Below are 23,520 nucleotides of genomic sequence, written 5' to 3'. Positions count from 1 at the left end.
GTACTTGAAATAATTAAGTTGCGGTAAATAAGACTTGGGGATATTTGGGGTTTTATTCCAGATCATTTTTGTGCATTTCATGATGAAGGGTCAGGAAGATTTGCACTCTGGGGAGAGAGTGCTGGGCCAGGCACAGCCCGTGGCATTGGTGAATGGGAGCAGCCAGAGCAAGTAAAAGGCATTAAACATTTCAGGATCGATATGCAGAGTTCACAGCTGAGAGGATGAAAAAAAGCCAAGCAAACCACAGTTTATTGTGGAGCTGGCACAAATGGGGAGCTTTATCCACTGCTCAGAGTAAAGAATGAGTAACTTGAAGGAGCTGTTGACTCTACAACGTATGTTCGAGCTCCTGCTTAAACTGCTTTCCTGGTGGGCACAGGTCTGCTCTAACTTGCACACAATGGTGCTTATTTGAATATTGGAGCTGATCTGGATATCAAATCGAAATATTATATACATTTTTTTCCACTTCTGGATTTGCCAAGTCTTCCTGAAACCTGGTACAGTAACATACTGTTTGTAAGCCTTGATATGTGTTATTTCTTTTCTCGGGCTCATTCATTGATGGTACTAGTAGAATGTTTAATTGATATTTTTGATGGGTGTTGTAATTTTTAAAGGGTCCCAATGCTGTGCTGTGGTCACTGACCAGAGTGGGCATCTCTGAGGGATTTAGCTTTGTGCTCTACAGCTTTTAGCTTGGGCTTCACAAACACGGACACAAATCCTTTTGCCCAGTAGAAGTCCAAGGAAACTGGGAATACTGCTGGTTCTTTTGTACTTCCTCAGCTTCCCCGGGGTATTACTTTGGTGCTGGTGTGACTAAAATCTGCCCCAGTTTTCTGTGTCACGGAGGGCACTCACTGCATCCCTCTTTTCCTGCAACTGCTGATGTGCCTGTCATCCCACTCTAACCCTTTCTGCTAAAAAGGTCTCAATTTGGGGCTCTTTACTTGGCCTGTTTGCTTTTACAGGAGTATTATGAGTTAAATTTGTGAGGAGCAGGTTTTATTGCGCCTGATTTATCCCTGATTAAACCCACAACAGCACCTAATGAACCTGCAAATGATGTTGAATTTTATAGGATAGAAAACTGGTGTAAATATATTCTTAAAATAAGATTCTTGGTAACATTGTAGCATGTTTCTAGTAGTGTGTATGTGCATGGTTTCCACCTTTCTTCTGTTCCTGTTTTTCCACTACTGCCCTGAAAGATCAATAAAACCCTCATTAACACATTGCTAAGATTATTATGTTTTTATATATTGTGGATCAGTGGTGTGATTGGGCAGTGCTTGGTAGGAAACCAGAGAAGGGAGGAGCTGGGGAATTATTTGTGCTGAGTGTACAGAATTTACTGATTATCCTGATCTTTGTGCACTAGTCCCCTAAATTAAGGACCCCCAAATCAAATGCTGAACTCGTATTGGTTTTCCCTCTCCCCTTCTTCCTTCCTTCTCTCCCCGAAGCAGCTCTGAGGTGCTGGCAGAGGTTACTGGCTGTACTTTCCCTCCTGAGCTGAGGAACAAACCCAGGTGTCCCTGGGCAGTGAGAGGCAGGTGATGGGCCTGGCTCTGGGCAGCTTTGCTGCTGTTGCTTCTGCCCTTGGGTGCTCCCCAGCGTCTGCTCTTGGCTGCTGTCACAGGATGCTGAGTTAAAGAGATTCCTTTTGCTCTGATCCAATGCTGCTGTTCTGTTTCCAGGTCCTCTCAGATATTCCTTGCTTGATCTGACATTAAAGGTATTTGTTAAGAATTTTTCCTCTTTCATGAAGTGTGACAAAGGTCTTTCTTTAGAAAGACACTGGAAATGATGTTCAGCAACTTTCCATTTGATTCTTCCCTGCTTTTTTTTTTTTTTTTTAATGTTCATCCTATTTTTCATTTTATACTTCCTATAGAAACCAATTTTTTTTCTTTTCCTCCCAGTATTTCTTCTTCTGTGGCTTTTCTGGCCATTGCTGTGATTGGAGCCCCCCTGACTTGGTAACATCATTCCCCCTGCCCTTCACACTTATGAGCATCCCTTGGTATGTCCGTGGTCTGCCTGGAGCCCTGGATTGAGGACGTGGCCTGGGGGAGGGAGATCATTCACCGAGTGCAAAGCTCACTTAAAGAGCAGCTTAAACTGAATTTATTCTGTTGGGTGCCCTGTAACCTCACTGGCATCCAAGAAGTGGTGAAACTGCTTTCCCCTTGATGCACAGTTCTTGGATGCTGCAGCGAGTTTACACTTGGGAAATATTTAAGTAATTGGTTTCAGCAAATAATTCTCTTGTGATGTGTGGGGATTTTTTTTCTGTATTTATATTCTAAACCATTTTTTAAATACCAGTCTGGCAAAAAAGCCCACCCTGTCTGAAGCAAGGAATCTGCTCCCTGATTATCTGGGCTTGGTTTGCAAACCAGCAGGGCATCTCCATAGGGAGCTCAAGGTGTTGCCTGGCCTTGGGAGGGTTTGGGGAACCAGTTCCGTGGGTCTCAGTGGGGTAGTTTGAGTGGAGCCCAGACGGGGGGAGCAGGGCAGGATGAGGAACCTCCTTGCTTTGTATTTTTGCAGTGTGTATTTTGAGCCTTACAAGTGGGTTTTCTGTTTGTTCTTAACCCTCGGAAAGCCACTCTATTTCACACCCCTCTCTGAAGAGGTAAATTAGGTGCCTGAGTGCTCAGAAGACTGGAACTCTGGGAGAGGAAATCCATTACTCCAGGAAAAAAAAATGAAAATTCCTCTTCACCTGCTGTAACAACTGTAGCATTGTCAGGAGCCAACATCTGGGAGCTATTTCTGGGGAAAAGTCAAAGTACTATTGTTCACCAGGAGGAACAGAAATTCATTTTCTTCCTTTTGTAGGTGTCTTTACAGTGCCCTCTAGTAAACTTGTGGAGAAATGCTTGGAGGGATGTTTCTCAGCCCAGGTGGAGAAAATAATGAAAACAGTCCCTGGAAGAATTAAAAATTAAATAAATAATGGAGCTCTGGTCCCCTGGGACTGAGGTGCTTTTCGAAGGAAGCACTGCTGATATTAAAAACTGATAGTGGCTTAAAATGAGAGGAATGGCTTTAGTATTCCACAAAAAAGGGAAAAGGTGGATTAAATCCTTTAAGCTCTCCTTCTGAAATGGTTACGAGGAGTTTTGCAGTTAGGACCTTCAGAGAGGTTTCCTCATGGGCTTAATTCAAATATATTGTGTTAGGTGGTCTGACTTGTGCTTCCTTTGATTTATAAAAGCAAAATGGCCTTGAAAGAATGTTCCTTGCACAAGGTGAGAGGTTTGTGGGGCTCAGCTGCGGCATGTGAATTCTGTAAAACCCAAGGATATTTTTAAAACAACCTGAAAGAAGTCCACATTTTTGGGCTTAGTGCTTCTAAAGGATTTTTTTTCCTGGCACACCAGGAGGAACAAAAAGTGCACCAGAAGTTGTTTTTGAAGCACGGCTGGTAGGCAGCTTTTTATTTTCCTTTTTTTGAGTGTGGCTTTAAGGCAAATGAATAAATCCTTGTGAGTAGGAAACAGTTTAGGAGTGGGAATATGGACTGGACATGAGGAGCACCTCCTTAGTGGGGATTTTTTTGGGACAAGTTGCACAAGGGTACCACGAGGAGCGGTTCTAGTGAGTCCTGCTTTAGGGGAAGAGGAGTTGGGGCCATCTTTCCTCCTGCAGTTTTCCAAGCTGACCAGAACTGCAGCCCCACAGTAAAGGGACAGAGAGGTTGTGGACTGGTGTGACAGGGCTTGAGAGCAGCTGCTGAAGGGAACCATGGCACAGCACCTGGCACAGTCAACTGTAAATAATACAGTCACATCCAGGTAAAAATGTCTGACTCTCTCAAGAGCTTTGAAAGGCTGTGGAACTGAACACCAGATAAATGCATCTCTGCAGACATCTGATCTCGGAGATTACAATCTGTGTTTGGATTTGGCTGCTGATCATTATCGTGTTTTTCTTGCCATTATTTAATAATATATGAGGCAATGGTATTGCTTACAGAGGGAGTGGTTGGAGTAGATGTGGGGATGCTTCCTTGCAGTGATTTACTGCAGACACACCACACTATTTGGAGACTTCTTAATTCTATTCCTGCACACTTTTCTAATGGGCTAATTTTTCTAAATATAATTTTTTGCTTGAGGTCCATCAAAGAAGGTCACTTTAAGATTTAGCAAACAATAGTTTGTTATTTAACAAAGGAAAGGTAACTGGAAATATAAACAAAGCTCTAAAGGCATTGTTGCAAAATATGGTTTACTTTGCTTGACTTGTTCTTTGTTTACTGGCTGTGCTGTGTGGATGCTCCTGAGTTACTAAGGCCAGGTCCTGGACCATATTACCTCTTTCTCTTCCAATAATGCGTGTCATTATGGTGACACTCTTGATTTTTGTGTTCTTATTGGTACATGATGTTAAAAACCTTCTCAGCTCATAGCATCATAGAATGTGGGAATGGTTTGGGTTGGAGAGGATCTGAAGGATTATCCATTGCACCCCTGGCCATGGGCAGCAGCAGCCTCCACTGTCCCAGGGTGCTCCAGGCCCTGGCCAGCCTGGCCTTGCACCTGGCCATGGACAGGGCAGCTGCAGCTGCTCGGGGCAACCTCAGCCAGGGCCTCGCCATCCTCACAGGACAGAATTTCTTCCTCTTCCATCCCAAAAGGATCTTTCTCCCTTGGGGATTTCGGAACAGCCCCTTCCCTTGTGGGCCGGGGGAATTTGAGGCACCGCAGCGTTCCTCAAGCGCCGCTCCTAGCCCACAATCCCCAGCCGTGCTGGGGCGAAGAGGAGTTACTCCTTCTGATGGATATCTTTGTTACAGTGCATTAAATCATCAGAGGAGGAAATCTGCTTGAACTGAAGGAGAAAGGAACCTACTAAGTCTGGCAAAGTCTGGATTTATACAAGGCATTACTTATCTTAAAATGTTCCGCCACTTTCTCTGCCAGGTTCCACTGTCAGCCCACCCCTGGAGTTATGGAAGTACCAGCAGGATTTATACTGTACTCTGCAGTCAGGGGTAGCTCTTACACTCCCTCCTTTTTGCCTTGATCCTGAAGTGCAATTTAATTTTTGTCTGGTGTAATTTGTGGATAGCAGAGTCTTTGTGAAGTAGGAGCTGAACTGGCGTTTGGAGAACACAGTTTAGAGATGTGACCTTGCTTTTTGGGTGTGGTGAACTTGCCAAGCACTGTGTTTGCTTGGGCTTTGGAAGTGCTTTGTGAAAGTAAAATCAAAAGATGTTTGGCTGGTGTATATTGCTGTTATAGTTTTATTTGATCAGGTGGTCTATAATCTCTGTTGCCTATAAGAGAAAAATGTAATATTAAGCAGAAAATACATCTTGGTCTAAATACTGGTATATTGTAATATCATAGATAAATTTTGCTTATTGGGGAATGCAGAATGCTTCTGATGTCGTCAAGGAAAATAAATTACCAAGATGGTAATATATACATTTATTTAGAGATTCACACAAGCAGCAATTTGCCCACATAGATAACTTGCTCCTTAGCCATGAATATGTGAACAAAACCACAGAACAAGTTCCCTGTGAGCTCCTGCTGGCAGCCTGCAGGGAGTGGTGTGGGGAACATCTTCACTTAAACTACATCTGGCTGATCCTCGAGGCAGCTTTTTATAATGATGTGGGTTAGGAAGGGCATAACACTGTCTTTAGAATTATAGAGGCTATTGGGAATGTTAATTAAATTCTGGGGAAAAGCCTTTTAAAAGTGCAATCCTGCAGCCAGAGAGCTTGGAGCTTTTCTCATTGACTCACAGTGTGTGAGAAGGGGCTGTCTAACACTTCGTGCCAGTCTGATCAGGGTTTGTTGGATGCTTCTGTTTCACATGTCCAGCTTGAAGGGTTCCATATCCATACTCCTACATTGCCTTGGAGCCAGGACAGGTATTGCCCCTGGTGCTCAACATTGCTCAGCTCCGAACAGTGAGCGATCTTTCTTCATCAAAGCCCGGTTTGACTCCTTCCAAACCAAAGCCTGGTGTACTGCTCATCTCAAGTCAGCTAATTGTGATGGAAGATGCGTTTGGCTGCCTTCATTTATAATCCTGTTTGGAAAAATAAGTTTAGAAATGATACCTGTGCTTTACGTTTTCCTTCTGGATGGTTGTTGCATTTTTGCCTTGTAAAATGTGTTGGGTTTCTTTCCAAAGTGATGAGAAACGTGGTGTTGGAGCCCTGTGCTGGGCTGGGCTGCTGCTCATCCTCAGGAGAGCATCACGATGGACCAGTTCTGATCCAAGTCAGGTCTGTGGCACTGCTGGTAAAATCTTGAGACACCAGTTTGAGGTGATTGATGTGGAGTCAGCAGGACTGAGATCAGAGTGTTTTTGTCTGGAGTTATTTTCCTAAGTGCTGTAATTTCTGATGAGCTTGTGGCAGGCGGTTGTTAAAGGACGCATTTCAGTGATTTAAGGTGGATATTGGAGTGCTTGTGTATTCCAGAAATTAACTGGATAATGAAGGGAAGCTTCTTCCCACTTGTGCAGCTGCTTGGCATTTCCTGTTCTACACATTGCTCACCTGAGGCGTTATAAAGATGCACCTCTGCACAGAAAATGGTGCAGGACAGGCGGGAAGCACTTCATGGTTCACTTTGGGGTGATGGGTTTTGTCTTGGCTGAAATGGTGTCAGAGCTGATGGGTATTTGTGAGAACTTGAGGAGAGGAGCTATGAGGAGGACTAGAAGACCCCAGAGTATTTTTAATAGTTGGGGTAGGAATATATGAAAGTAATTAATTGGAGGCCATGGACTCTGTAGTTCAGTGATAGAGGAAATCATATCAATTTGTTAATTAAGGTCATTTTAGAAGGTAAATCTGATTTTAAAAACCCCACAATCAACCAAGCAATGGGAGAAGCTGCAATGCTTCCAGGACAGCCTTTGTTTGCAAGTAAAGGTCGCCTTCAGAGTTTGTGGTTTTTCCTCAAGTCCCAGAATTATTCTGTGACTTAATTAAACAAATCTCGTTACTAAATGCATATTTGTCTTTCAGGTGGTCTTACAATATTTCATCATTTTTTTAATTGACAATAAGATGAAATGGTCAATGGTGAGAGATTAAATGGTTTTGAGATGAGTGCAGGAGTTTGTTATTGTTATATGAGTGTTGTTTCTAAGGTGGACTTTAAAAACTGAGATGCCCTTTTCCCTGAACCCAGTGTTTTGCTGGTTGGAAAACTTTTCTTCTCTGGAAGAATTCGTTTTCTGTTTTCTACAGATGATTAAGTTAAGACAAGTCAAAGTGATATTGACACACAATCGTTCTGCTTGACCAAATACACCAGAAAGACAGTAATTAAAATTCACTTCTTAATGCAAACTAGATGTTAATTACAGAACTCTTTGGGGAATATTTAAAATGGAAAAGTAATCATGTTTATCCTGGGCTAGAATGGAAGTGAAAAAACACTGTGTGACACTTGCAAGATGTGTTAAGAATGGGAGACTTTCTCCTGAGAGCTGAATTGTTCTTGATGGTTCCCAATCTTGGTTCCACAAAGGACAGCACTGCTGGGACAGCGCCTGCACCACAGAGGCCAAGAGTAGAGCAGGGAAATACATTTTAGGGGATGAAAATATCTTGGAATCTGAGAGTCCATGGTGTGAATAATCAAAGCAGAAAACACTGTCGTACAGACCAAGCTGGTTGAATCTGTTCAAGGGGAGGATGTGGTAGCGCTTGTGCTCCTTTCAGGATCTTCAAGGAGGGTGTGTTTCATGCTACAAACTGTGGGAAACTAACCCAAAAATTCTGTGATGTTTTACAGAATCTCTTGTGAGAACCTTCACTCCTTTCTACTTCCTGGTGGAGCCCCTGGACGTGCTGTCGGTGCGTGGAGCATCGGTGATCATGAACTGCTCGGCTCATTGCGAGAGCCCTCCCAGAATCGAGTGGAAAAAGGATGGCACTTTCCTCAACTTGGTGTCGGACGACCGCCGTCAGCTGCTGCCAGATGGATCTTTATTAATTAACAGCGTGGTGCATTCCAAGCATAATAAACCTGATGAAGGATATTATCAGTGCGTGGCAACTGTGGACAGCCTGGGGACCATCGTGAGCAGGACAGCAAAGCTCACTGTGGCAGGTAAGGCTGTGGTTTGTGAGTGTGGCCAGGAGCATGGTGATGGGAAGGAATGTTCTGCCCTTGGAAAAACGGGAAGGTGCTTGGAAAAAAGGGACAGGAGCTGGTTCCATCAGCTGTCAGGGAAACTGGGACTGCGGCTCTCATTTTACTGGCTGGGGGTTGGTGTGTGTTCTGTTCCTGTAAGCAGCTTAATGTGGGGTATTTCTCAGGAAATGCTGGAGATCAGGAAAGCTGCAATGAATGGATTAAGAGAAGTGTCAGGTGTCTGAAATTACAATGGAGATTTACCACAGCTTAGAAGGGGAAGAAAACAGGATTTTACTTTCTTTATGTATAAATAACCTTAACTTTCTGTGCTTGTATGTGGAGAATTACCTGCTCTGTCTGAAACATTTGGGAAGCTCCTAACAGCAGTGTGTACAATCCCTGCAGGACTGGGAGATGGGTCGAGGATGGAGTGCTGGGGAGTTGTATTTTTCTGTTTCTTGAGTATCAGGTGTGAACAAGGAAGTTTGAGAAGTAACAACCAACCAAATGCATACAATTTTCCATTAAAAAGCCCAAGTCGTAACCTCAGCTTTGGTGTTTGGAGTTCCCTTTAGACTTGATGGGTGATAGCTTTATTTTGGGGGATACGAAGCAGTGGGGGAGTGAAGTTTGCAGGTAAAAATAAAGATTGTCTGGGAAAAATGATCTGTTCTGGAACTTGCTTATTTCTCAGGGCTTGGTATTGTAAGTTTGTGTCTTGTAAACAGTAAAGCAGGAAGAGACTTGTAATTAATTACTGAGTAAGGGTGAGACTTCAAAAACCAACCAAAAGAAAAAAAACAAGGTAAACTAAGGCACTGTAACTAGAGAAAACGCCTATGAAGCAATTTTCCTTTGTTTCTCTAATGATGTTTGCCAGTCTTTTTCAAACAGTTTTTTTTTCCTTTGCTTAATAAATGTCTCAGGGTAATGAATTCTTCCTGACTGGTGCTTCTGCATCTCCCAGAGCTGCCGCTTCCATCGTTTGTATACGGATGTTGTTCCCATTAACTTGCCTTGTAGCATTGTTGTGAAACATCAGCAATGTCAGAAACAGAAAAATTGGGGTTTTATGCCTTAAAAGAGTGACTTTGAGAATCTCTTAATGAGGAATAGATTTCCGAGCTTCTTGGCAATGAGGACAATAAAGGCAGTTCTCCCACACTTCTCTCGAGCAATTACCACCTCCTTGCATCGCTGCTGTCGGGATTAATTCTGCTGCTTTCCACATGAGAGCCTTCAGCCTCCTGCCTCTGCTCTCAGCCTGCTCTATATGATCATTAGGTGAGGTTAATGGGGTTAAAAATGAAGGTAAGCCAAAATGTCTGCTGAATTTCCACTTCCATTTTCTCCTATCTAGATAGAAGGTACTATTTCAATTGATATTTTCTAAAATGACGGAATCTTTAAGAGCCTTTTAGTACTTGAAAAAGAACCCAAGTACTTGGGGAGGAAAAAACACACCAAAAACCCAAGAGTCTACTTTAAAAAAAACCCACAACAAACAACAGTGCAGTTCTGGTGAGAACTTTTTTTTTTTTCCACAAACAGTCTTAGCTAGAAAACAGAACAAATACAGTCGAGCCCAAGACAGTAAGGACCTTCTCCACACAAACAGTTGCCCCTTTGGCAGACATTGGCCTGACAGCTGTGTATTAAGATTATTGGTTGATTCCATGCAATAAAAATGGTAGTTTTATTGAATAGGACTAGAGGAAATGCTAGTGACACATGTTGTGCATTGCCTTTTGCCATCCTGTGCCTTGGAAACCTGCCCCATCCTCTGGCTGCACTGCCACAGCAGAAGCTTTGGCAGACGTGGGTGTGTGAAAACCTATTTACCACCCCAGTGAAGTGCCAAGAACTGGGCAAGACCATGCTGAGTTTAATCCTCTTGTGTAGGGGGAAAGGCATTTTGGTTGCTGAAGGCTTTGGAAGAAGAGGTGGAATATTTAAATTCTGGTTTAGCCTATTGCTTTTCTTGTCCTCATTTGAATCCCTTAGTTTTAACAGTGGTTTTTAGTATTCCTTCCCACTCTCTTTGTTTTAATTGGCAGCTTTCAGGCTGTGGTGAGCGTGGGCATTGTTAGCATAGTAAGGGCTCCCCTTGGCCTCAAAATTCCAGTGGGAGGGAGCTAATTCCCCTCTTAATTGAGCAGTGGAATGTGGGGTTCCTCTGCTGTGAGTGAGCGTGGTGCTGCCAGGCACCTGATCTCTAAAAGGGAACATTATGAAGTGTAGGTTGCATGTTCTAACAGCTTCTTACTCATTAAATAACTCTTGAAAATGACAAGTTCTGCTGAGTTGCCGAGTCCAGAGCGAGGAAATCCAGTTAAAACACGTTGTTTTCCATCATGTGGATAATTCCAGGGCTGGAATTTTCAGAGTTGGAACTGCACGGCCGGTGGATGATGCTGAGCGATCCACCTGCAGAAAGGTGGCCAAGTTTGGATAAGTTTCTCAAGTTATTTCAAGGACTTTCTGTATATTCTAGTTTGAAGAATCTGAAGTTTTTGGATTTTGGAATCTGCAACTGTTTCATTGCCGTAGGGTGACAGGGGTTTCTTTAGTGAACCACTGTATGAAAAACTCAACCCAAACCACGTGCTCGGAGTGCCTGGGCTGCTGGGTCAGGGATTGAAGGAATTGTGTCAGAGAATGACTGGCTGGGCTTGGCATCCTCCTGTGTGCTTGACCTGCTCTGAGTGTGCCCTGGCAGGGCAGGGGATCATGGCAGCTTCACTGGGCACATGGCAATGAGCCTTCAAAGAACCTTTTCCCTGCATGGTGATCCATGAGAAAACTGCTCTTTGGGTTTTGGGAGGTGTGATGATCAAGAGGTTCTGTGGCAACTGAATCTCTTAAAGAAACTGATCTTTGCTGCCTTTAGATTTAAAAAAGATGGGGGATATGATAAAATATTTCCTTGTGAAGAACACTTCAATTAGTCTGTAACTACAAATTCTTGCACCTTGGTATTAAGCATTTGGTATTCTACCAGGCTTGTGTAGTAAAAATCCTTGATTTTTAGGAACTGCAAACAACAATAGATGTTAGTTTTCTATAATGAGCAGCAGTTTGGAGGGACATGAGTATCTCTTTCCCATTCAATGTGAGCCTTCACAGTTTGGTTCCTTCAAGGAAATGAAGGTTGAGTTTGTCATCAGCAGTTTCTAAGGGCAGTGGAGGGAGAAGGTGGTCATGCAGTCCGTGTAATGTGTCGGATTTTCCCATTGTTATGATGGATTTGAAGTAGGGAAAGTCAAAGGAACTGCCTAATTTATGTAAAGCCACAACACTTTAATCAGTGCCTTGGTACAGTATGTTTTTTTTATTGCCTTTTGAAATGCAAATCTGTCTTTGATACTTAAGTGCCAGTTAGATCTTAAGAAGGGTAGAGGGTTTAAAAAAGCTGCTGTAAAACATGGATTAAAAATAGATTTACAAAGTTTTGGAGATCTGTGTCTGTAATTCATCTTGGAAAAATAAATATGTATGTATTTTAATAAAAAGTATAATGACACAAGCTGAAAATATTCCCAGGTTGATTTTTCCCCAGTCACTGGTTACTGTGGCTTGGTTAAAGCTTTTATCAAGAGAACAGATACATGAGGATCTAAAAATTGGGATGGGTGACACAGGCACTGAGTTTGATCATGCAGATTTATTTGCTCTGTAAATCCATTTCAAGACTGCTCACTAAATTATTTGTTTCACCTCTTGTCATCTTCTTTCCCCAAGTGAACCCAGCTGTTTTTCTTCCTCTTCTTCCACTTATCCTTGCATTTGATAATTCTTGGCTTTCAGTTTTGTGTAATTTGTTTGGCTGTGATGAGGCAGCTGTGGCACTGCCTTGGTACAAACTTCAGGTGTGTCTGAGTTTCATTAATTCAAAAGCACTTGCTGATTCCTTCTTACTTGTTTTTTCTCACCTCAACTAAATAATCTCCTTGAATTATTATTTCTCATTTAAATACTCACAGAAATTCAATTTTCAAGCCTTCATTTTGTAATTACTTTTTGAAAAAGTGCAGACAAATCACTTCTGTTAAGGGTGTCACACAGACCCTGCAGGGAGGAGGGACCTGCCCTCACTTGGGTTTTGCTGCTGAGAGTTCCTCCAGACATCAGAGAGAGGGAATGGACTTTACTTGGGAAACTGCTCCAGTTTTTAGCTGACCACATTATCTTTTCAAGATTTATTTGCATCTTGTGTGTGTCGAGCTTGGGGCTTCCAAACTGATGACTGGGAGAGCTGTCCCTGGAATGGCAGGAGGCCTGGATGGGCTGTGCTGGTTCCTGAGGCTTGGAGGAGTTAATTGAGTTCCAGGGCCTAATTCTGCTTCTGTTACAGCTCATGGCACCAGCTCCAGATCTCCACGCTTTGCCTTTTCTCCATGGGCTAATAAAGAATTTCTCTACAATAAATTTCAAGTATTACTTTTTATAACGCACCAAGGTGCTGCAAATGAGGAGGGCAGGTAGGGATAAGGAATTCTGTATCCATGACAGACTCTGGATGATAGGCAGTGGGTGAAGTCGTGGCTAAGAAATGATTATCCAGGCCATTCCCTGAGCACAGCCTGAGAGGGATCAGGACCCTGGAGGGATGTGAGCTTGCAGTTCAAGGTAGAGTTCTGCAAAGCCCAGCAGCAGAGGTGTGCTGTGTTTCCTTCTGCGGCGTTAGAGTGCTTAGCTCTTGAATATCAATCAATCATTTCTGTATAAATAATGTTGAATAGATAAGGATTTTTCTCAAACATTGATTTGAGCTGAAATTTTATCTTTGCTTTTTGCCATAAGTACAAGGAGAGGCACAGAAGTAGCCAGATTGTTTGGTTCTGTTTGCTCATGTCCTCTGAGAAGTTTGCCAAGCTCTAAAGATTACAGCTGAGCAGTGTTTTATTTCTCACTAGACTCTATGTGCCATCCCAAAGGGTGAGAGAAAATCTCAGGACAAACTGTCCCAGCTCTGCGGAGATGGGGTTAAGTTAGAAATAACAGCACGTTTTTACCAGGATTGCACATTTCCTTTAATAGCAAGGAGAAAAAAGTAATCTTGATTAGATCTTTGCGAATAAAGAACATTCTGTATCTTGGAATTGGAAAAAATCTCAGAGCAGAGATACTTCAGAGGAGGGTACTTAAGAGCACTTAGCTAGTAAGTGACATGGGTGATAAATTTTCCTTGCAGAAATACATTTTTCTATGAAAAAAGCATCAATGTTTTTCATAAATTGGCTTAGATCAAAATGCATTTCTTCATGACAGTTAAATGGCAAAGGTGGTTTTAACACAAGTGCAGTTTGTACAGGTTCTGTCAGCTGTTACTGAAAGTGTGAGAGTTTAGACACTTAAGACAATAAATGTTCTATGTTATTTGTCATTCTCAATTCTTGCAGCCTGCATTTGTCTAGTTAAAGTGGCAAAGAAAATCTATGTGAGCCTTTGAACTGGTCTTCAGTTCTTGGACTGAAGGCAGAGGTCCAATTTCAAAACTATTACATAATTTTAGTCTCAGATTGGGATTTAATACCAGAGCTTCTTGCCATGTCCAGGGCAGAGAAGGGCAGGACTTGCCTGCAGCAGGATTACCATGGGGAAAGCCCAGAGCAGGGAATGTCACCTGCTTGTTTTGAAACTCTTCATTGACATCTAATGACCAAGTCAGAGTCCAGCTGAAGAGACTCTTAATTTGCTTGCTTAAAACTAGTTCCTGTTGAAAACCACAGTTTTTCTTAGGCTTTTGTATTTCAAGTTTATTTCACCTTGTATCAAACCAAATCCGAGAGCTCATTGTGACTAATACTATCCCTGTCCTGAATTCTGTGGGTCAGTGAGCCAGTTAAAGCTTATTTGTGCTTGCTGGAGGGTGACAAATGCTCTGCTGAAGCTGCAGCAGAGGGGGCACAGGGAGATGTGTGGCACTCGTGCCTGAGCTTCCTGCTTTAGTAATGATGTAATTGCACTGCTCAGAAAAAACCTCACATTTTCTAGACTGAAATTCAAGTCCTGTGCAGTGCAATTCTTGTGACTGGCAAAGGGAATATCCTTTGTGCATTTAGCTCATGGGCAAAGTGATGTTCATGAACTTCAGAATAATAGAAACTTACTGTAAATCATAAGAAATGGGAGCTCTTTGCAGCATACATTCCATCTTGACCTTTCCCTTTGAAAATATGGCAGGTGATGGAGTTAATCTGTGGAGAAACAGGAATTCTGTGGAGGGGAGCCAGGGTCCCTATCCCTGAAATCCCGTGGGCTGGTGCTTGGCTGGGGGGGTCTGGATGGTGAGACAAAGTGACACAGTGGTGCATCAACACCCCTAAACAAGAAACTGGGCTGAACTTTGTTTAGATTGGATTCTCATTTGTTAATATTTTGTCTCAGATCAGATTTTTGCCTTTCTTCTGTGCATGTCAGCAGCAGCAATCCCTGTGTAATTGTGTTTGACAAGTTTGCGTGGAGCTCGCTCGGGATCCCGAGCTGTCAGCAGAGTGATGGTTACATCTGCAGCCTGTGTTCCTCACTCCCTGCCCCTGCCCAGGTGGCATCAGCCAGAGATTTCAGCTTTATAAGTGAACAGTGAACACTCTGTGTGCTGATATTGCTCAGGTATTCTGACTGAATTCTGCTTTTTGATAAACGATAAGAACCTGTACTATTGCCCCAAGTGAAAGGTGACACCAAAAGCAGCGAGGGTTAAGAAGTATCAAGGGTATCTCTGATTAATGTGGTTTTTCTGTAACAAAAATTCAAGATGAAGTGTAATGACCCTGAAAAGGAAACAGAATGGAGGAAAATTATTTTGGAAAATTAGGAAAAATTAGGTTATGATATTTGCTAAGGTTGATTTCAGTTGATTTCAAGGCTAGTTCTTGGTAACATTAAAAGCACAGGGTATGTGTCACCATTCACATAAATACACTGGAAATGAGGATGTTAAAAATTGTTAAAAACTCTCCAACCCCTGTCCATTTGCATGCAGAAACCCCTGTTTTGGGGAACATGAGGAAGTGTCTCTAGATAATTTATATGTTTCTGTAAAGGTGTTGCTCTTCCTTCTGTAACAGCTTCTGAAGTCAGCCCTGGCTTAAATGCACTGTCAATCTGCTCTTAAAACCAGAGCAGGACTTTGGCAGAGAAAGGCTGTGTTGTGGAGAGAGCTGTAAAAATGGATTCCTGCAGCTCAGCTGCTGGAGGGGCCGGTGGTGTGCTGATCCCACCTGAGCTGAGCTGAGCTGCGCTGGTGTCTGATAATTCACAGTTCTACGGCTTTTAGTGTTTGCTTTTATCCTGCCACGCACTCTTGTTGTCTCCAGACATCTCTTTGAGCTGTGTGTTTGTGTCTGTAAAAGTTCTTTGTGTTTGTCTGCTGTTCTGTCAGCCTTTAAGCACCCTGGTTTTTGGGCTTTTTTTTTTTTTTTGCTATTCACGCATCCCGAGGAGTTCGCAGTGAAATTGTTGGTTATTTCCTGTCTTTAAATGCCTGTTGTCAGGTACCAGCTGTCTTTGTCACTGTCTATAGAGTTGCCTGCAAAAGTTTTTCAGATCTTTCCTTTCTTCCAGTTTTGTGATAAATTTATCCTGACAGTCTTCTCTGTGCATTAATCTTCTTTGAATAGCTTGTTCACATGAGCTTCCGTAATTGATAGCCTCGCCTGGAACTAAAATTATTTAACCTGTCAAGCTCCTTTCTTTCAACACAACCCTCGGATCTTACTCTGCTTTTGTTATGGCTCTCGATTTTGTTTGAGAAAGAGTAATTGTGAGCCTGTAGGGTTCTTATTTTTAGGCAGTCTATTGATGAAGACCTGAAGTTCCTTAAATGATGAGGCAATCTGTGTGCCTTATCTTTAGGGCCTCTCTTGAAATCCCACAGGGGTTTCATTGGCCTTGCTATTAGGATGATCTTCAACAGCAGCAAATAAATGACTCCATGGTTTGCATGCCCTCAGTTCATTTTTTTCTGGCATTAGGATGTTGTTTTAGCTGTTTCTTGGTGTCTGTGGAGATCAGATTCATTGTGGCTGCTGCAACTTCTGCTGCTGTTGCTGGAGCTTTTGTGTTGTTTGGCCCTCGAGCTGCCAGTCCTGTCTCCAGTTCTCATGGTACAATTTCACCTCCTCCATCAGCAGATCTGTTTTTTCTCTTTGTGTGTGCCATTCCTTACAACACTTCTTGAGCCTGACCATGTGCTGTGGGCTGGCACCCCAACCTCTCTCCCACTGCTTTTCTTGTACTCGTGGCTGTCAGTAGTGACCTCTGTATTTTTGAAGCTCTTTATTCAGTTATTTTGTTGCTCCCATTTCATTCCTGAAATAATTCATTGATCTCTTCTTTATACAACCTAACTAGAATTTGGATTTATTTGTTTTGCCAGGTAGAACATCATAATACGCTGATGTGTTTTCCTTGTCCAATTACCCTCTAACATTTCTGGATGTGTAGTAGAGGTAAGGGAGAAATTGTTCCCTGTGAGGATGGTGAGGCCCTGGCACAGGTTGCCCAGAGAAGCCGTGGCTGCCCCTGGATCCCTGGAAGTGTCCAAGGCCAGCATGGACAATATTTTTTGCAATATTTTGCAATTTCTTACAATATTTTTTTGTGCACCCTCCCCATGACATCATATAATTGAGCTTGAAGGGGGTTTTGGGACATCTGGAGTTCAGCTGTTTGCTCAGAGCAGCTCTGAGGTGCCACCAGGACACTTGGTGTGCCATTGTGTGTGACAGTACCTGTGTCTGTGTGTGTTACTGATGTGTCCAGTGACATTTTCCTCTCTCCCTTCATTCTGGCTGAGGGACACTGTTTTTAATCAGCACATACCATGTTGTCCGAGCTGTCACGGCTGTGTTTAACCAATTCAGGATTCTGGTTATACACTGACATTTCTCATTTGTGTTCTGTATTCCATAGACTTCCCACTTCTGTTTGGCCAGCAAGGACATTTGGTAGGTTTTCCTATCTCCATGTTACAGTCCTTGTAAAAATTCTTGTAAAAAAGCTGTCTCCTGCCTGGGTTTTGGTTGCATTCTCCCCTGTCTGGTGTGCCTAGAGCAAGGGGGAGAATGATGTGATGCTTGGTGTTTGTAGCAAGGACTGGAAGCGTCTGGTCTTATCCTAATTCAGGTGGTGCTGGACTTGTGTTCTGCCAGGAGTGTTTATAATTACAAAGTCTGCTCCATGTGCCAGTGAGATCCATGAAATATGTCTCATTAGCAGGAGTGTATTTTAAGCCGTTTCACACCTCTGCCACTCCAACAAATGATGCTGAATAATGTTGGAAAGAAAGAGCTGTGATAATTTAATGAAGTGTCCACAGATGGCTGGACTTATTAATTTTTTAGCAGGGTTGGGGTGAGGAGCTGATGCACTTACAAAATAGGCGGCATCTTTGTGATCCGCTGCGTCGCTGAGGGGTAGCAGATGTTGGAGCTGTCCTAACAATAGGGGATCATGTTCCCATTCTCCAGTACCTCCTTGTGCTGCTGAAATCTCCACACTTCCCAAGAGGCTCTTTGGGGAAAGGAGTCATAGTTATGGATTTGTCATGAGTTCAAATTCGATCAGGCAGACAGGAATGGGGGAAAATTCAAGTGGCTGAAAACTGTGAGAAGTTTGTGGGGTCATTCACAGATTAGTTGGATGGATTCCAGATTGAGAGTGGAAGTTGTAGGGTGGACTGTTTTGAACTGGTGCTGCTGGAGTTAGTATAGAGTTGGATAAGTTTAGTAGAAACTTGAATAAAAGTAACTCAGGGCAGCAGTGGCTTTTCACAGATGGTATCCAGGAGGGAACAGGATGGAAAACCTGCCAGCTGCTCCTGTGTTTTACTTTTTCCATATTGCAGTAGGAACGGGGAAAAAAACGGAAAACGTTTGATGAGCACATTGAGATGTCACAAGAAGGCCTGAGACCAGCTTTGGGAAGATATTAATTGCACAAACATGTGATGTGTGTGTGTTTAGAGCAGTTTAATGCTTGTACAAAGTGTTATCTTAAATTCCAGTCAGAGCAGTGGCAACAGAGGGGACACACATGAGGAAAACACAGAGGCTTGTGAGCACTCATACAGTCCTGCCACAGGCAGGAGAAGGGGATTCCTCCACAGCTTTCTCTTCCCTAGAGATGAGGAGATGGTTCTTTTTTCTCACTTTCATTTTGTGGTGTTGGTTTGGTGAGATGGTCCCAAAGGGTTGGTAGGACTCTGTGGGGATTAAACGTGTGCGTGGCAGTGGCATCCACGTGAAGCAGAGCAGCGTTGGCAGCGTGGCTGGCAGGCTGCAGAGCAGAGGCAGGTGTGACTCTGGAGTTACTGCACTCAGGTGAGAGAGTTATTTAGTAATGGCTGATAATGAAGGTTTTTTCCCTTTCAGTCTCCTCGGAAGTGATTGGCACTGGCTGTGGTCGCAGGGAGGCTGCTGAACTAGATTGGCATCTGGCTCAGGGCAATGAATTGCCTCATTCTGCAGACTCCAGGAGATGAAATACTGGCTCCATTCAGGGCAGGAGACTACAGCCAGAATTTTAACCATCTGTGTTTTCCAGGAGCATGGGAATTATTGCTCTTCTAGGCACATCTTTTTCAGAAATGGAGACAATGGGCCACAAATCTCAGTAACGCTGAGACTGGGAATGCTGATTGAATGCACCACATTTGCATTAATAGATTGTTCATTCACATTCCAGCTATTGCTCTGAGTTTGGATAAGAGGAAGGGAGAGACAAAAGGGAAGGAGAAAAGAGGGACAGAGTTGACTTCCCCACCTTCTCTGCCATTTGCATTGTCCAAGCAGAAATGAGGGTCTGGGGTGCATCTAATCCCTGTTACATGCACATGAGTGCACTGTTGCTTATGTGTTCTCCTGCCTGCATTTAGAGAACATTCCAAATGGAAAATCATCCTTCCTAAATTGAGTTTATTAACCTGCATTCTTGCTAGGTCAGTAGTATTTTCCTTTGGTGTCCTAAAATCAATACCTAATGTATGTGCACTGCCACAGAATGACTAATGTGTGTACAAACATGAAAAAATTGTCTTCAATGTCAGAAGCCCAAAGTGTCATTTATCATGACATTCAGTTACCAAAAGATGGGCTGATATCTTCAACTGATTGCCCTGCAACACATGGGTGAGGAGTGGGGGCTGCTTCCTCCGTTAGGAGTGTATCTTCCATGCCTGGAAGTGTCCCAAGCCAGGTTGGACAGGGTTTGGAGCATCCTGGGACAGTGGAAGGTGTCCCCATATGTGGCAGGAGGTGGCACTGGATGGGCTTTAAGGTCCCTTCCAGCCCAAACCACCCTGGGATTCTACTCATCCTTGGAACTTCATGCTCAGCCTTCTTGATTGAAGTATTTGGGAAATACAAACCACTTAGAAGAAAGTGTCAACTTTAAAAAAAGTTAACTTTAAAAGTGTTTGTAGCTTAGCTGGACTGAATGGGCTTACGTAGTAATGACTTTAGAAATGATTATAGAAAGTTCAGGAAATGCTGGCTTAGAAGTTGATAATTGATATTTTGAAGAGAGCAGCTCTGTAATGGAAAGGTTCTGGGCTGGGAGATGAAAGGGTATTTTCTAGGGGCTCACTGCTGCAGGAGGTGTGCCAGCACTCTGGGACCTGCTCCTGGATTTATAAATAGATCTCCAAATTAATAGTAATTAAGGCCTGGATTTGGAGTGCTTTATATTATGCATCATGATTGTTTTGTGGTTGTTTGTTGGCTAAAGCAAAGGGTCCTCCTCCACAATGGAGGCTTTTAAGCAGTGCAAATTGCCAATAATTGTAGAATAAGAGAAAATTACTCTTTAGGACAAAATTATAGGCTAGGTTGAAATGTATATTTTAAAACCACACAGGACTATTACGAAATACAGGTTTTAGTGGCATTTAAGATGACTTGGAAGATGAAGTGTGATTTCATTTCTAGTGAGTAGTGAAACCATCTTGAATAAAGCTTATTTAACCTCAGTGGAGTACCTGCACACAGCAGAATGCACAAGGTCTGTCTTGTCCAGGAAATGAACGGTACTTGTAAGGGATTAAAATTAAAGCATATTTGAGCTGTATGTGAGAAATTGCAGGGCTGCAGGCCTCCAGGAACGTTCTCACTCGTGCCTGAAGTGGCCAGTGTGGGGCTGTGCCAGTGGGAGCTGCTGGGAGCAAGGAGATGGCAACAGGTGAGGTGAAAACAGAAGTCACAGGTAGGGGTCACCTGGCTAAAGGAGGAGAGCCAGGATTCCCGCCCGGGCTGGGGAGTGAACTTAGTATGCAGCGCTCTTAATAAATGAGAATACTGAGAGAGATAAGAATCAGAGGTAATTATGAACATTTAATGGGTTCTGTCAAGAAGGAGATTTTCAGAAAGGACAGATGCCTGATGGACTGGAGTTCAGAGGCTCAGGGTTAACAGCCTCATCAGCTGTAAGAACAACTTATTTACCCACTGAATTAGTGAGTGTGGCAAAGGAGGAGACCTTGTTACCCTTGCTGAGGCCTCCATGGTCTCACAGGAAGAATTAAATAATGATCCAGACTGACTAATGATGGAACTTCTGAGCACAGCATGCAAAGTCAGGCAGGTGCAGAGATACCATGGGATTGTCCTTAGAGGGATGGGTGATTCAGGAGAGGAAAAGGTTACTTGGCTGCTGGGATTGATTGTGCAGAGCTACTGAGATGGATCTTTTGGGAAGATCTTTTCAATAGACAGAGAAGCAGTTTTGTAATATTTCTGGGGATGCTTGTGATTTTAAATTACTCTGGGCACTGGGGTTTGCCTTTCTGCTAGGAGTGCTTGGGGGTCAGTTGGAGCAAGGGAGGTTCCAACTGGGTTTGAAGAGGGAGTTCTGCTCCATGAGGTAGAACAAGTTGTCCAAGAGTTGTGCAGTCTCCACCCTTGGGGATTTTTGAGGTCAAATCCCTAAGTAACCAGCTCTGACCTTGTAGCTGGCTCTGCTCTGTCTGGGTCCCTTCCTTCCAAAATTATCCTACCATGCTGCATCTTTAAAAGTGGATAGGGTGTTAGAGGAATGAGAGAGAGAAGCTGAAGATTGTACCTTCATTAAGAAGAAGGAAAGTTGAAAGAAAGAAGTTAGATTTTTTTTTGTTCCTGTGAATACCTTGGAGGGACTGATGGATAAATATCAAAGATGCAAAATAATACCAAAACAAGGTCAAGATCAAAGGACTGCAAGTTGGTTGGAAGTACACTGGGAGGGGAAACTAGAAACAGAAAGTTTCTCGGAGGAATGAAGTTATGGAAGGAGTCCCCAGGTAGGACTCTGAGAGGGAAGAAAATACATGACAGTTGGAGATGAGCTGTACAGGGTTATGGAAGGAACTTGGCAGGACAGAATCTGCTCTGTTAGGATCCAGTCTGGCTGTCCTGCAGGATTGGTCCTTCTACTGGTACATTCCTGGTGCATTCGTGATAGGTATTAAGTGAGACTTGTGAAAATAGGGGGTGAACTGTGGCAGATTTGATCATTTCCCTGTGCAGAATACTTAGGATGGGGTGACTGTGGCTGGCTGCCCATCCAGCTGTGCCCTCACTCTGCTTCTCAGCAGGATGGAGAGGAAATAAGATTAAAGTTACTGAGTCAAGATGGGATCACTCCCAGTTACTGTAACGGCAGAACAACCTTGACTTGCGGAAAATTAATTTAATTTCTTGACAACTAAAGTAATTTGAATGGTAAGAAAACAAAACCAAGCTAAAGCACCTCTCTTTGCCTGTTCCCCATTTTCCAGGTTCAACTCCCTGCCTTTGTTCCCAATTCTTCAGCCTCATGCTCTACACGCGTCTCTCCAGGGTGACGTCCAGAGCTGCTCTTCCTCCTCTCCTTCCTCCTCTCCCTCCTCCTCTGACCTGCCCACTCCAGGGCTGTGCCTCACACTTCCATCCCTGCTGTCCTGTAGTTTTCCTTGTTTTGAATGCACTTCACGGATGTGCCCCCAGCTTCAGTGGCTGCCTTACCTGTGTCTCCATGGAACCAGCTCCAACTGTGTCCCCAGCCTCTTCCCACACCTGCCCCAAGGGTTTGGCCTCCCCAGCCCAGCTGTGAAGCTGTTAAGTGCGCTCTGGGTGTTTCTGGAGAGCATTTTTATGGGAAAGGTGACATGGTTTGTGCAGTGCTGCTGGGTCAGCTCTGTGGCCTGCCCTTGAGAAATTCCAGTCTCAGCCACACTGAGAACGTTCATATGCAAATATTTATCTCCATAGTATTTATCTCAGTATTTACCTTGTGACACTGTACAGAGGCTTTTGGAGGTGGAGGTGGTAAGTGAAGGTGTTGTGTGGGCTGCATTGTAGAAGCTGTGGCTGCCCCATCCCTGGAGGTGTCCCGGGCTGGACAGGGCGTGCAGCACCCTGGGACAGTGGAAGGTGTCCCTGTCCATGGCAGGGGGTGGCACTGGATGAGCTTTAAGGTCCCTTCCAACCCACCCCATTCCAGGATTCTGTGATTGTTGTGTTTGTCTGCCTTTACACCATCCATGTTTAGCATCGTCCTGTCAGCTGTTAAGGCTTTAAAAGAGTTGGAGAGCAACTTAACTTCAAAAACTACATTCTCGAGTCTTGACTCGGACTTCCGAGCTTCAGTGTCACGATCAGAACATTTCAAATTTGTTGTTCTTTTGTTTTTCTTGCAGGCCTGCCCAGGTTCACGAGCCAGCCGGAGCCCACGTCCACGTACCGCGGCGGCAGCGCGGTGCTGGGCTGCGAGGTGACGGCGGAGCTGGCACCGCTGCTGCGCTGGGAGCGCGACCGCCAGGCGCTGGCCCCGGAGCGGCGCGTGCTGCAGCTGCCCGGCGGGGCCCTGCTGATCACCAACGCCTCGGACACCGACGCGGGGCTCTATCGCTGCGCCCTCGACAGCGGCGGCGCCCCCAAGTACAGCGACGAGGCCGAGCTCAAAGTCCTGCCAGGTACTCCTGTACTGAGCTGAGCCCGGGGCTCATGTCTGTGGACATGGACACACTCACAGGCTGCCTGCCCGGATTTCATGCTTCAGCTTTTAAGGCATTTTGGGGAAAAATTTTTAAAAGCCACCGGTAATACGCTTCCATTGGGATGTGATACAAAGGGGAAGCCGACTGTTCCTTTGAGTATAAATGTTTGGGAACTTGTACATTTTTTCAGGTTGAATCCCATGTTTTGAACCCTGTGTGGAAGCTTTGCAAAGAAATTGGTGCTTAGTCTGTCACTCTTGGGATGCTTAAGCTGAGGTGTTTTTAATTCTTCCCCTATTCAGGAAGTTCTCGCCACCACTGGGACCTTTGGGGAAGTCTGCAGCTCAGGGTCTTTGTCTGCAGGCCCTGGGCTCTTCACAGGGGTTGGAAACAGGCTGGAAACACTCACAGGCTGCCTTGCCATATTTA

General features: G+C 44.0%; 1 protein-coding gene across 9 annotated transcripts in view; it reads left to right on the top strand.

Moving 5' to 3' along the window:
• Positions 1–23,520, top strand: part of NEO1 (neogenin 1) — a 159,068-nt gene that overhangs the window by 41,231 nt on the left and 94,317 nt on the right. For all 9 annotated transcript variants that reach the window (XM_058846654.1, XM_058846657.1, XM_058846653.1 and 6 more), the window contains exons 2-3: positions 7,791–8,108; positions 22,792–23,067. In XM_058846654.1, the coding sequence (XP_058702637.1) occupies positions 7,791–8,108; positions 22,792–23,067 (594 nt within the window). The remainder of the gene's footprint in view (positions 1–7,790; positions 8,109–22,791; positions 23,068–23,520) is intronic.

The sequence above is a fragment of the Poecile atricapillus genome, chromosome 11 (genome assembly GCF_030490865.1).
Source record: "Poecile atricapillus isolate bPoeAtr1 chromosome 11, bPoeAtr1.hap1, whole genome shotgun sequence".
Classification (NCBI taxonomy): Eukaryota; Metazoa; Chordata; class Aves; order Passeriformes; family Paridae; genus Poecile; species Poecile atricapillus.
This window is presented reverse-complemented; position numbering and strand designations above follow the sequence as displayed.